General features: G+C 40.7%; 1 protein-coding gene across 1 annotated transcript in view; it reads left to right on the forward strand.

The window, feature by feature from the left end:
• Positions 1-14467, forward strand: part of TBC1D22B (TBC1 domain family member 22B) — a 78041-nt gene that overhangs the window by 1865 nt on the left and 61709 nt on the right. The window contains exon 2 of the mRNA XM_032253603.1: positions 11430-11486. Coding sequence (XP_032109494.1) covers positions 11430-11486 — 57 coding nt within the window. The remainder of the gene's footprint in view (positions 1-11429; positions 11487-14467) is intronic.

Raw genomic sequence — 14467 nt, forward strand, 5'->3', positions numbered from 1 at the left:
GCAAAGATAACTTCAGATTAAAGTGCTGTGGATTTACAGTGTTAATATTACTGTTAAAGATGTTCTACGTCTTCAGGTAAGCACCACTTCCTGCCAGCTGATTCGTTTTCCTTCCTGGTCTAGTGAGCTCTCTAGTTGTGCTGGCTGCTATTCTCTGGGACTTTCCATAGTGAGATCATTAAATTTTGACATCCTAAGATTATAATCAGAATCAATAGGAAAACTGTTGTATCAGGAAGCAGTGTAAGAGAAGTGTGACATGGCATGGCCTTCTCTGCCTTCTGACTGGTGGTTGCTATTAACAGTTTTTTTCCCCATATCTCCTGTGTTTGACTATAGAACAGTCAACTTTTTTAAAGTACTACTTTTCTGAGATAGGAAGAGAAGTCTTTTCAGTTTCCTCAAGTTTCTGGATTCCCTTTTTATTTTGAAGAATATAGAGAAATTGAGAGAAGGCCGGGAACAATGCCTCATGCCTGTAATCCCAGCACTTTAGGAGGCTGAGGCAGGCAAATCATGGGGTCAGGGGTTGAAACCATCCTAGCCAACATAGTGAAACCCCGTCTCTACTAAAAATACAAAAATTAGCTGGGTGTGGTGGTGCGGTAGTCCCAGCTACTCGGGAGGCTGAGGCAGGAGAATCACTTGAACCCGGGAGGTGGACGTTGCAGTGAGCAGAGATCATGCCACTGCATTCCAGCCTGGTGACAAAGGGAGACTCCGTCTCTAAATAAATAAATAGACGACAAAGCAAGACTCCATCTCTAAATAAATAAATAAGTACATGGAAATAGAGAAATTTTGCCGGGCGCGGTGGCTCACGCCTGTAATCCCTACACTTTGAGAAGCTGAGGCGGGCGGATCACGAGGTCAAGAGATCAAGACCATCCTGGCCAACATGCTGAAACCCCAGCTCTACGAAAAATACAAAAATTAGCTGGGCGTGATGGCATGTGCCTATAGTCCCAGCTACTTGGGAGGCCGAGGCAGGAGAATTGCTTGAACCGGAAAGCGGAGGTTGCAGTGAGCTGAGATACCGCCACTGCACTCCAGCCTGGCAACAGAGCGAGACTCTGTCTCAAAAAAAAAAAAAAAAAGAAAGAGAGAACTTTTGAGTTCAGAAAGACTTGGGTTACTATTTGGACTCTCTTGTGTGTGTGACCAAGACAAATAATCTTTCTAGGCTTCAGTTTCCCTAGGAAATGAGAAACAAAAATACTTTCCCCAGAGTTACTGGGGGGACTAACTGAAATACCCTATTTGTAAAGAACCTAGGGCAGATTTATTTAGCCCATTATAGTTGCTCAAAAAACAGTAGTTATTAATATTACTTTCATTAATAGAGCAGGTAAACATTTAAAAGAATGTTTCTCAGATCCTTATCCCAGCTCGTCTTCGTTAAGGATTAAAATATTGTCACAATTCATAATAGTTTGGTAAAGTTAAATATTGTTCAGCTGTGTGCTTCTAGCAGTGAAGCCCACGAGCCACTGGTGGTAGGAAAAAACTAAGGTTTTTTTCTTTGTTTGTTTTTGTTTTGAGACAGAGTTTCGCTCTTGTTGCTCGGGCTGTAGTGCAATGGCGCGGTCTCGGCTCACCGCAACCTCCACCTCCCGGGTCCAAGCGATTCTCTTGCCTCAGCCTCCCAAGCAGCTGGGATTACAGGCATGTGCCACCACGCCCGACTAATTTTGTATTTTTAGTAGAGGCAGGGTTTCTCCATGTTGGCCAGGCTGGTCTCTAACTCCCGACCTCAGGTGATCTGCCCGCCTCTGCGTCCCAAAGTGCTGAGATTACAGGCGTGAACCACCGCGCCCCGCCCAAAACTAAGGTTCTTTTAGATAGATTTAAAGAAAATATTAGGGCATTTTCTCAAGAATAGAACTTTTGCATCTGTACTCTTTCAATCTTAGAGAAGAAAAACTTTCTCCCAGGTGGGGAAATGACACAAATGACTGTACTAGATGCTTTGCAACTTGGAAATGAAACTAGTTTACTCTTCTTTGCCAATTGAAAGGTGAAAAATCAAAGTGATGACAGGTTTCTTTCAGTTTGTCTGATCACGATCCAGCAACCTTAGTGACACCAAATAGAACTTTTATTAAATAAAATAAGTTGAAAATGAATGAAACATTCTTTTTAAAGATAGCAGCGTTATTGAGATATAATTCACATACCATAAAATTTACCCTTTTAAAGTGTACATTTCAGTGGTATTTAGTATATTCATTTATAGTACAGATGGTTTTGTATAACCATCACCACTAATTTCAGAACATTTTCATCATCCCAAAAAGAAACTACATACCTGTTTGCAGTCACACCCCATCCACCACACTCCAGACCCTGGTAACTTTAATCTACTTTCTGTTTCTGTGGATTTACCTCTTTTGGACATCTTATATAAATGGAGTAATATGATATGAGGTCTTTTGTGACTAGCTTCTTTTTTAAGCACAGTGATTTCAGGCTTGTCCACGTTGTGGCATGTATCAGTACTTCATTATGTTGTATGGCTGAATAATATTCCATAGGGTAGATACACCACATTTTGTTCATTCATCAGTTGACCATTTGAATTGTTTTCGCTTTTTGGTTATTGTGAATAATGCTTTTATGAACATTTATGCACAGGTTTTTGTATGGTTATATATTTTCTATTCTGTGGATAAATAGGAGTGGAATTGCTGGGTCATGTGGTAACTTGGTGGCACTAAACATCTTTTAAGTTCTCTCAGTTATTCACATAAGCCCCATGTACTTAGCATATCAAATGGTCATTGTATTGATGCCTAGAAGATAAGAGGCAATCTGTACCATTGTGGTTAAGAATGCAGGCTTTGGTGGGCATGGTAGCTCACACTTGTAATCCCAGAACTTTAGGAAGCTGAGGTTGGTGGATCATTTGAGGCCAGGAGTTCAAGACCAGCCTGGCCAACATAGTGAAACCCTCATCTCTAATAAAAATACAAATTAGCTGAGTGTGTGTGTGTGCCTGTAGTCCGAGCTACTCAGAAGGCTGACATATGAGAATCGCTTGAACCTGGGAGGCAGGAGTTATATGAGCCGAGATTGAGTCACTATGCTCCAGCCTGGGCAAGCTCCAGCCTGGACAACAGAGCGAGACTCCCATCTCCAAAAAAAAAAAAAAAAAAATGCAGGCTCTGAAATCTGACTCCCTAGGTTCAAATCCCAGCTCTGCTTTCTAGCTATGTGATCTTAAAGAATTTAATTAACCTCTTAATGCCTCAGTCTCCTCATCTGTAAAATAGGGATACAGTATCTGCCCCAGGGGGCTGTTATGAGGATTAAATGAGATAATACATAAAAATTGATTAGGAAGTACACAATAATATTACCTATTATAAGAATGATAATTCCAATGATAGTAGCTATCATTTTTGTCTTCTCTCCTTGCTTTAGTTTTTGAAACTGAAATTGAAAAGCTTTGATCTGGCTGGATGTGGTGGCTCACGCCTGTAATCCCAGCACTTGGGGAGGCTGAGGCAGGCAGATCATTTGAGGTCAGGAGTTCGAGACCAGCCTGGCCAACATGGTAAAACTCTGTCTCTACTAAAAATACAAAATAAATTAGCTGGGCCATGGTGATGCATGCCTGTAATCCCAGCTAGTAGGGAGGCTGAGACAGGAGAATTGCTTGAACCTGGACCTGGGAGGCAGAGGCTGCAGTGAGCCAAGACCATGCCACTGCACTCCAGCCTGGGTGACAGAGTGAGACTCAGTCTTTAAAAAAAAAAAAAAAAAAAAAAAAAGCTTTGATCAGTGTGTATGTGTCTAGAGCCTGGGCACAGGAGAAAAAAACCGGGTCTCACTCTGTTGCCCAGGCTGGAGTACAGTGGCATGATCTTGGCTCACTGCAGCCTCTGCCTCCCAGGTCCAGGTTCAAGCAATTCTCCTGCCTCAGCCTCCCAAGTAGTTGGGATTACAGGCACATGCCACCATGCCCAGCTAATTTTTTGTATTTTTAGTAGAGAAGGGGTTTCACCATTTTGGCCAGGCTGGTCTTGACCTCCTGACCTCAAATGAGCCACCCACCTCAGCCTCCCAAATTTCTGAGATTATAGGCATGAGCCACTGTGCCTGGCCCTGGCTGATTTTTGTATTTTTTGTAGAGACAGATCTTGCCATGTTGCCCAGGCTGGTCTTGAACTCCTGGCTCAAGCAGTGTGCCCACTTCAGCGTCCCAAAGTGTTGGGATTACAGGCGTGACCCTCTGTGTCTGGCCAAAATCCAAATTATTTGAGTCTTTCAGGCTCTTCAGTGTTGGAAAGAGAGGCCAAGTTAAGGACTTGAACCTAATCCTAAAATCATAATGAATCTGTTACTCCTATCACTTAGTGTCACAGCCTTTCTGGGCAGGTGTGTTACAACCTGTTCTTGGCTTGGAGATGTTTTACTGGTAGAGTGAGTGACTAGAAGATACTAAATTATCATTGAAACAGCATAGATCGCCCGTTTTGGAAGACTTCTGTGCAGTGAGTGTGTGAACCTAGATCAGTTGCCAAGACGTTTGGCATTTAAATTTGATGGGTCTTTTCCCATATTTGCACTAGCTCTTTTATCAGTGGTAAATGAACAGCTGTTGGTTTTTCCTACCAAGATATTTACGCTGTTCCAACTAGGCAAAACAGCTATGCCAGTACATTCTATGGTGTTGGTTTTATTAAAGAGAGTGACGGAGGTTAACCAGAACTTTTGTTCCATTTTGTCTCTGTGGCAGCATATCCCATGGCATTCTTTTCTCTGCATATGTGATGTGATTTCTTCGAGATGCAGTGCGTTAACCTCTGGTTTTTAGGTCTGGCTTAAGCAAAGGCCTAGGTTTTGTAGAGTTCTAACCTTCGCTTCCTAAATATTGTTAAGTGCCTGCTGGCGAGTGTTGTGCTCTGCCAGGTGGCAAGGGGGCTACAGAAAAAGATACGGCACCACCATGGCTTTCTAGAAGCAAAAAATCTGCTTGGCATCATGGCTTCCCTTGGAGAAGATGCTGTGTATGATTGACTTTCTGGTTTTTCCACTAAACATATGTCACATTTGTAATCAGACAAACTTAAAAGTGGAGTTGAGAGAAAACGCATTGTTGAATGCGAAGAGCAAGATGTAGAATGATATGTACAATGTGCAGTCTTTTATGTGAAGTTTGAAAACATAAAAATTACTGTGTGTTGTTTATGGATATATGAATATACGTAGAAGTATAAAAACAGATGGGAGGCGTTCCCTCTAATTTCAGAATAATGGCTATCTCTTGGGAAGTGAAGGAACAGGATTAGGGACTGCAACTGGAGCATCAGTAGTCTAATACTCTTTTTCTTTTTTTCTTTCTTTTTTTTTTTTTTGAGATGGAGTCTTGTTCTGTTGCAAGGCTGTAGTGCAGTGGCGCAATCTTCAGCTCACTGCAACTTCTACCTCCTGGGTTCAAGTGATTCTCCTGCCTCAGCCTCTGAGCAGCTGAGGATGTGCCACCATGCTTGCTATTTTTTTTATATGTTTAGTAGAGATGGAGTTTCACCATGTTGGCCAGGATGGTCTTGATCTCCTGACCTCGTGATCCACCTGCCTCGGCCTTTCAAAGTGCTGGGATTACAGGTGTGAATCCCTGTGTCTGGCCTAACACTTCTTTTCTTAAATGAAATGTGACAAATGTTAACATTTGTAAATCAGAGTGATGGGTTCATGAATGTTTGTTATATTATTTTCTGTACTTTTCTTCGTGTTTGAAAATGTCAATTAAATGCTTTTTCACTTGTGTTAGAGTTAGAGCAAATGTTTTGTATTTTTTTAACTTGTATTGGAGAGATCAGTCAGTTAGCTGATTATTTATAAAGTAACATGATTTAGAGTCAAAATAAGTCATATTTACAGTATGATGTTATTTATATAAAGTTTAAAAAACATGCAAAATTATACATTGTTTAGGGATAATACATAGAAAATAAAAATTTTAAAATGAGTGTGAAAAATGACGGATTCAATAGAGCAACTTCCTAGGAAGGGAGGGAGGGGTATGCCAGGGGTTTTGACTCTGTAATTTCTTATTTCTTAGGCTGAGTATTGAGTGCCTACCTGATTACTTGATTGTGTCTTTTTTTTTTTTTTTTTTAGAAGGTCTCACTGTGTTGCCTAGACTGGAGTACAGTGGCTTGATCTTGGCTCATTGCAACCTCTGCCTCCCAGGCTCAAGCAATTCTTGTGCCTCAGGTTCCTAAGTAGCTGGGATTACAGGTGTGTGCCACCAAGCCCAGCTAATTTTTATATTTTCAATAGAGACAGGGTTTCGCTGTGTTTACCAGGCCTCAAGTGATCTGCCTGCCTTGGCCTCTAAAAGTATAGGCATGAGCCATGGTTCCCAGCCCTGACTGTGTCGTATATTATGATCTAAATCTAGTTTATTTTTTATTTTTATTGTTTTGAGATGGAGTCTCACTCTGTTGCCCAGGCTGGAGTGCAGTGGTGCGACCTCAGCTCACTGCAACCTCCACCTCCCTGGTTCAAGCAATTGCCCTGCCTCAGCCTCCCGAATAGTTGGGATTACAGGTGCACACCACCACACCCAGCTAATTTTTTGTATGTTTAGTAGAGACAGGGTTTCACCATGTTGGCCAGACTCGTTCGAACTCCTGACCTCAGGCAATCTGCCCGCCTCAGCCTCCCAAACTGCTGGGATTACAGGCATGAACCACCGCACCTGGCCAATCTAGTTTATTTTTAAAAAATAACATAAGCCCTGATTTATGTAAGTTAGGGAACTAGAAAAGGCATGAGTTAGTAGATGCTGAGGGTAGGGATATGGAAAGTTTCATGGTGAGTGTAGAATTTAAAGAGAATATTGCAGGGTGGATATAATTTTGGAAATGGATATTGAAAATAAAAAAGCATTCCAAGTAGGGAAAAGAGCCTTATTTAATAATGGATTTAATAAGTTTGGAAGGGGGAGTGGAAATCAGCCTTTCCTAAAGCTGAGTTTGGGTTTGGAAGGAGTAGGGATGGTACAGACAGTGATAGGTGAATTAGAAATGTTAGGAAATTGAGCACCTTAATCACTGGGCTCTTCTGGTCTATCTCCATTTAGTCTCTGTGGTCATCTTGGTTTCTCTTTTCTAACTTCTTGCCTGTCTTTTTAAAAGTGCAATAAACTGATTTATTATGCAAAGTGTTCCAGGTTTAGATACATCATGGTTTAGCTCAAGAATATGTTAACAAATTCAATTCGGGCTCTGCTACCTTTGCTGATGAAGTCCATCATTTATCTTAGCCTTTCTGGCTATGCCAGCACCTTGGGCTGACAGCTTTAAAAAATAGTACACTGTGGTTTTCAGACTCCTTTCCTAGATGGTAACTGATGGCCTCTGACCCTTCAGCCTGCACAAATTATGTTTGCTTTTTTTCTCCATGGGTTACTGGCAGATGGCAATACTCTTTTAAGGAGAGGATCTAAGGACCCTCTTATTTTTCTACCCAGTCAACCTTACCTAACCGGCCTGTTGAGATCTTCCTGCAGTTTTTCCTCTGATTTTACATTGTACTGAGAGGAGGACTTGTGGACTTGAAGAATTCAGGTGTACTCAGATTATTTGCAGCTGCTAATGTGCACATCAGTAGCCCTTTGTGTGTTTTTGTTTTTGTTTTTGTTTTCCAGGAAGGGGCAGGTTGTCTGTGTCTAACACCCCCTTCCTCTCTCAGCGGAACTTTCCCTTTACTCTTTGATTCCTCTTTTTTTCTTTCTGCCTAGGAAACTCTTTAAACACATCAATTAGTATTGTTTTCAGAGTTTGTATTTCTGTTGTAATATATGTAATAGTTTGCTTACAAATTACTTCATAACCTTCCAGAGAGATTTTGGGAGTAATGAGTCTTATAGCTAAAGAGGTGGGGACTATATTTATACATGGAAGATTATATACAAGAAGATTTCCTCTGAAATCTTAATAGAAATCAATGTGAAAGTGATTGAATTGTCTGTATTTTTATTTAAAAGCATCTTTCAGATCACCTCTGTTATGTGAAACAAGTATTTGGTAAGCTTGTTTCAATTTATAAATGTTGGGTATGTATTAAATTATAAAACTGGGAGGGGAGAAGAAGATCAACGTTTCTTGGTCACTGAGTGTTTGGTGGGTAGTGTTCTAACATTTGCAAATCTACGTCACTACCTGCTTAACATTAAATGAGCATTACCACCCACCAGGAATTGTGCTAAAGGGCTCTTGACATATTATCCCACTTAAATCTTCCAACCTTCTCATGATTGCATAATTTATTTCTTATAAAAGTGATACTTGTACATGATACTAAATCAGAAAGGATTTGCAGTGAAAACAGTCTCTTTGGTGTCCCATCATCTTCTAGTCATCTGGTTCCTATTCCAAACTGCTGCTACCAGTGTCTTTTGTATTCTTTCAGATACTCTGTGAATACATAGACCTAATCATACATAAAATGCATATATCTGTCTTAAAGATTTGTACAAAAATGGTGTCATACATATAGTTCTACATCTTTTTTCAATTAATGTCTGCATTTATTTCAGGTCAGTGAATATAGAACTGCCTCATTCTTTTTTTGTTGTTGTTGTTGAGATGGAGTCTTGCTCTGTTGTCCAGGCTGGAGTGCAATGCAGTGGCGCAATCTCAGCTCACCGCAACCTCTGCCTTCTAGGCTCAAGTGATTCTCCCGCCTCAGCCTCCCGAATAGCTGGGATTACAGGCACCAGCTAATTTTTATATTTTTTTGTAGATACAGGGTTTGGTTTTGCCGTTGTCCAGACTGGTCTTGAACTCCTGACCTCAGGTGATCCACCCACCTCAGCCTCCCAAAGTGCTAGGATTATAGACGCGAGCCACTGTGTCCAGCGAGAACTGCCTGATTCTTTTTAAAAGATGTATTGTAATTTATTTAACTACTTTCCTGTTGGTAATTATAATTTCTCTTTTAATAGGTAAGTTCGCTCCTTTATATTTATTGGAATAACTGATATATTTAGTTATTAGTCTTAGTTCAATTTTTAATATTTTCTTCATCATCTTTTTTTTTTTTTTAAGATGAGGACTTACTCTGTTGCCCAGGCTATAGTGCAGTGACATGATCATAGTTCACTGTAGTCTCAAACTCCTGGGCTCCAGTAATCCTCCCACCTCAGCCTCCCAAGTAGCTAGAACTACAAGCATGCACCACCACAGTTGGCTAATTTTTAAATTTTTTGTAGGGAAAAGGTCTTGCTATGTTGCTCAGGCTGGTCAAACTTCTGGGCTCAATCAATCCTGTTGCTTCAGCCTTCCAAAGTGCTGGGATTACAGATGTGAGCTACTGTGCTCAGCCTGTTAAAAATATTTTCTTTTTTAAAAAATCTTTCACTCTGTGAATTGTGCTTGCTCTTGAGGAGAGGGCATACACACACATACACACTGATAATTTAGATTTATCTTTTTATTCTAGTGATTGTGTTTATAAGTGTAACTTTATACCACATTTCTTCAGACAGTACCCATTGACTCCCTAACCATGAGTAATGATGAAATTAGTAAGTATATTTCCTCGCTCCTCCCTTCCCACCTGCTTCTAGTTATTTTTCTTAGTTTTATTTTCTATCTTAAAACGTACATATTCCTCTGTTAACGTTTACAGATCTCAGTAGGATTTAATGTTAAGCAGGTAGTGACGTAGATTTGCAAATTGAGCTGTCCACTTTATCTTCTCAGCCCTGTCAGTAAAAGATGAGGGAGTCAATGCACTTATTTGTCTACTTTTTCCTCCTTTTAACATTTGCCAATTATATTACTTTTACGTTCTCTTTGCCTCAATGTAAGACCTAGTCGTAAGATTGGATCAGTTCAGGGCTCTCCACCAATCCTTTTGCCATGGTTTCTCCATCTCGTGATTAGTTGAAGTTTGTTCTGTCACACCTTCTTCAGGCAGGAGTTAGGGAACACATTTTCCCTGAGTTCTTATATGTTGAAAAGTAGTTTGATTTTTTTTTTTTTACTTTTATTCTTAAACAATTTGGCTTGATATATAGTTATTCTTGAGTTATTCTTACTGATTCTCATTTTCATTTTTTTTCTTGAAGCAGGGTCCAGGCTGTAGTGCAGTGGTGTGCTCGCTCCAGCCTGGACCCTTCTGGGGTTAAGCTGTCCCCCCGTCTCAGCTTCCCAAGTTGCCGACACTACAGACATGCATGCCCAGCTAATTTTTTATTTTGATTTTTGTAGAAACAGGGTCTCGCTTTGTTGCCCAGGTTGGTATTGAACTCCTTGGCTCAAGCAATCCTTTTTCCCCAGCCTCCCAAAGTGCTGGGATTACAGGTGTGAGCCCCATCCAGTTCATTTTCTTTTAATTGTGATATATTACAGAAAAGCACACGAAGCACAAATGTATGGTATGTTGGTTTAATGAATAATCACAAAGTAAACACCCCAAAAACTTTTGTGTCTGTTTGCTGCCTCTTCCTTTCTTTCCCCCAGAGAGAACTATATCCTTTTATGTCATTTATTCCTTTTTTTCTTTATAAAGTTACTCTGCATATGTCCCTAAACAGTAGAAACTACTTTTGTCAGTGTTTGAAGTATATATAAGAAGAATCATACTGTATTTCTTCTCTTCTACTTTGCTTCATTTGTTCAACATGACATTTGTAAGATCCGTCTACATTGTTACTTGAAACCCTACTTCACATATACTCTCATTGGTGTATAGTGGTCTACTATATAAACATATTGCAGTTGATTTCTCTATTCACTATTGATTTTGGTTATTTCTAGTTTGAGGCTAAGGGGAACCATGGTGATTTGAATAGTCATATATATGTCTCCTAATAGATATATGTATATATTTCTCTTAAGATACGTATTTGGGAGTGAAAATACTGGATCTTAGGGTATGCATATTTCATTCTTCCTAGATATGGCCAAACTGTTTTTTGAATTGGTTATGTTACTTTATACCCCTCCTACAGTGTGTGAGTTCCTTAGGTCACCCTTCACTGTCCTTAGCCCAAAGAGCCTTTCAAGTAGGTAATATTCCCACTTTAAATGAGAAAACAGGTTCAATGGAGTCAGAAAACTTGCTGGAAGTTCATAGTGGTACTGAATGCCAGAACTGGCATTTGAACTCTGCCCTGTCCAACTCTAAAGCCTGTTACCTTTCCGGGCTGCCTTCTTTACACATAGGACATCCTGTCAGGTGTGTAAGGCACTGAAACATCACCAGGGAAAATGAACATTATCAAATATATTTTTTAATTTTTTTAAAGGGTAGATTGCTCTCTTTGGAGGATGGCTTGGGTACAGTTATTAGAAATAACCTATTTCTCAAAGTCCCATCCAATTTTGTGATGCAGATGGCACTCAGCCAAAATATTTAGTTTCCTAACTAAACTAACAATTTATTTATTTATTTATTTTTGCTTTTAGCATTCAGCCTGTATACGGAGCACAGCATCCACCTCTTGACCCTCGGCTCACCAAAAAGTAAGTCAAGACATTTTCTTTTTATCCATCTACTTCCATCACCCTCATACCCTCCCCTATTTTGTTGAAATGACAGTTTTTACTTTGATCTTTTTTAGCCTCTCTTCTGCCCTATTTTGGACCAGGAGTTGAGCAATGTTCTTACTTCCAAATGGTCCATTATTAAATGGGAAATTAGCTCCCATTAGAGATTTTGTGTTTTCCTATACTGGGAACTGGTATATGTAGGGTTTGGTATTGGATTATTTGGTCAAAAGGGAATGGTCAGGCCAGGCGCCGTGGCTCACACCTGTAATCCCAGCACTTTGGAAGGCCGAAGCGGGCGGATCATGAGGTCAAGAGATGGAGACCATCCTGGCTAATACAGCGAAATTCTGTCTCTACTAAAAATACAAAAAAATTAGCTGGGTGTGGTGGTACGTGCCCGTAGTCACAGCTACTTGAAAGACTAAGGCAGGAGAATCGCTTGAACCTGGGAGGCAGAGGTTGCAGTGAGCTGAAGTCGTGCCATTGCACTCCAGCCTGGGCAACAGAGCAAGACTCCGTCTCAAAAAAAAAAAAAGAGAATGGTCAAAAGGTCTTTATTGATTAAATGTTGTCCTGAAACCAGATGATTGATGCCCTCCAGATCTTTTAGCAGGAGACCTGGTTTCTGAGGCTCACTGCTTCTGAATATAGGTAGGTCTGCCACCTTTTCCTCACTTACACTGTGACAAATAGGGCAACAGAATATAACTGTAGGCTGGCATTCTTTAGTTCCTCTTACTCTTTGACACACTCAAAGAGACACAGGCACATGTACAGTAGAGTGAAAAGCTATTTAGGGCCAGGCACAGTGGCTCATACCTGTAATCCCAGCACTTTGGGAGGCTGAGGCTGGTGGATTACTTGAGGTCAGGAGTTCGAGACCAGCCTAACCAACATGGCGAAACCCCATCTCAACTAAAAATACAAAACTAACCGAGTGTGGTGGCTGGCACCTGTAATCCCAGCTATTTGGGAGGCTGAGGCACAAGAATCACTTGAACCCGCGAGGCAGAGGTTGCAGTGAGCCAAGATCATGCCGTTGCATGCCAGCCTAGGTGACAGAGCAAGACTCCGTCTCAAAAACATAAACGTAAAAATAAATAAATAAAAGCTATTTAGGAGGCTATTTCTCTAGTAGAACTCTAATAAAATATTTTCAAACACAACAGAAACTCTAGTTAAATTCAAGATGTGTGAGTATGTATCCATACCCCCAATTATCCCTTTATCCCATCCTTCTCTCCTGGACCATCACTGAGCCACAGTGAACTTAAATGAGGAGATAGGTTGCCTTCTGAGATTTTCTAAGAACATTGGTGTCTATTTGGGGAAGGCTCAATTTTAGAGACTAGTCTCTGGGAAAGTTGTTTGTAATGAAAGCTGAATGGCTTGGGAGATACAGACCTAGGTTCTCACCTTCCTGGGGCCTCTGTATTGATAGCCACCCTTTCTTCCTTCGCAGTCAATAGGGAAGTAAAGATAATATACAATTGTTCTTCCAACTATATGACATGCTGGAAAAGGCAAAACATGGAAACAGTAAGAAGATCAGTTGCCAAGGGGTGAGGTTGAGTGGAGATATGAGTAAGTGGAGCACGGAGAATTTTTAGGGTAGTGCAGCTACTCTGTATGATACTATGAAAATGGTGGAACTGCCGCGCATGGTGGCTCATGCCTGTAATCCCAGCACTTTGGGAGGCGGAGGTGGGTGGATCACCCAAGGTCAGGAATTTGAGACGAGCCTGGCCAACATGGTGAAACCCTGTCTCTACTAAAAATACAAAAATTAGCCAGGCGTGGTGGCGGGCACCTGTAATCCTAGCTACTCCAGGAGGCTGAGGCAGGAGAATTGCTTGACCCTGGGAGGCGGGGTTGCAGTGAGCCGAGATGATGCAACTGCACTCCAGCCTGGGCAACAGAACGAGACTCTGACTTAAAAAACAAAACAAAACATAAAAACGGTGGATACATGTCATTATGCGTTTGTCCAAACACACAGAATGTACAAAGCCAAGAGTGAACCCTAGTTCAAACTACTGACTTCGAATGATTATGATGCATCAGCGTAGATTCATCAGTTGTAACAAATGCACCACTGTGGTGGCGGATGTTCATAATGGAGAGGCTGTGCCTATGTGGGAGAAGGGATTGTATAAGAAATCTCTGTACCTTCCTTTGGATTTTGCTGTGAACCTAAAACTGTTCTAAATATATAAAGTGGTTTTTTTTTAAAAAGAAAAGGAAAAAACGATAATGTACATTGAAGCACTTTGAATACCTAGAAGAATGCTATATCAAATATGCATTATCAATATTTAAAAATGTTAAAAAAAAAAACTGAACTGAATATGTGGCGCACTTTCTATAATTCTACCAACTTGTTCTTTTTGTGATTGGGTATATGTAGAAGGCACAGTGTTCTGAATTACTACAGAAGCATGACTGCTGTTCTTGTCTGCAAGGTGTGAGCTTTTTTTTTTTTTCTAAATCAGAAACCACTATTGTATAGACTCCTTGAGAGTGGGGACTTTGTTTTGTTCATCACTATACCCGTAGCCTCTAGAACAGCATGTGGCACATAGTAGGCACTGAATAAATATTTACTAAATGAAGGAATGAAACTATCTAATTTACTTAAACAGCAGGCTTTTCTTTAATGTTCCTTAGTTTGCACCTTTTTTTATTTTGAGATATGGTCACTCTGTTGGCTGGAGTGCAGGGGTGTGATCTTAGCTCATTGTAGCCTCCATCTCCTGGGCTCAAGCAATCCTCCCATCTCAGCCTCCATGGTAGCTGGGACTACAGGCGTGCACCACCATACCTGGCTAATTTTTGTATTTTTTTGTAGAAACAGGGTTTTGCCATGTTGCCCAGTCTTGTCTCAAACTCCTGAGCTGAAGTGATCCGCCTGCCTGAGCCTCCCAGAGTGCTGGGATTACAGGTGTGAGCCAGTG

The sequence above is a fragment of the Sapajus apella genome, unplaced genomic scaffold (assembly GCF_009761245.1).
Source record: "Sapajus apella isolate SASKATOON/1434 unplaced genomic scaffold, GSC_monkey_1.0 scaffold83, whole genome shotgun sequence".
Classification (NCBI taxonomy): Eukaryota; Metazoa; Chordata; class Mammalia; order Primates; family Cebidae; genus Sapajus; species Sapajus apella.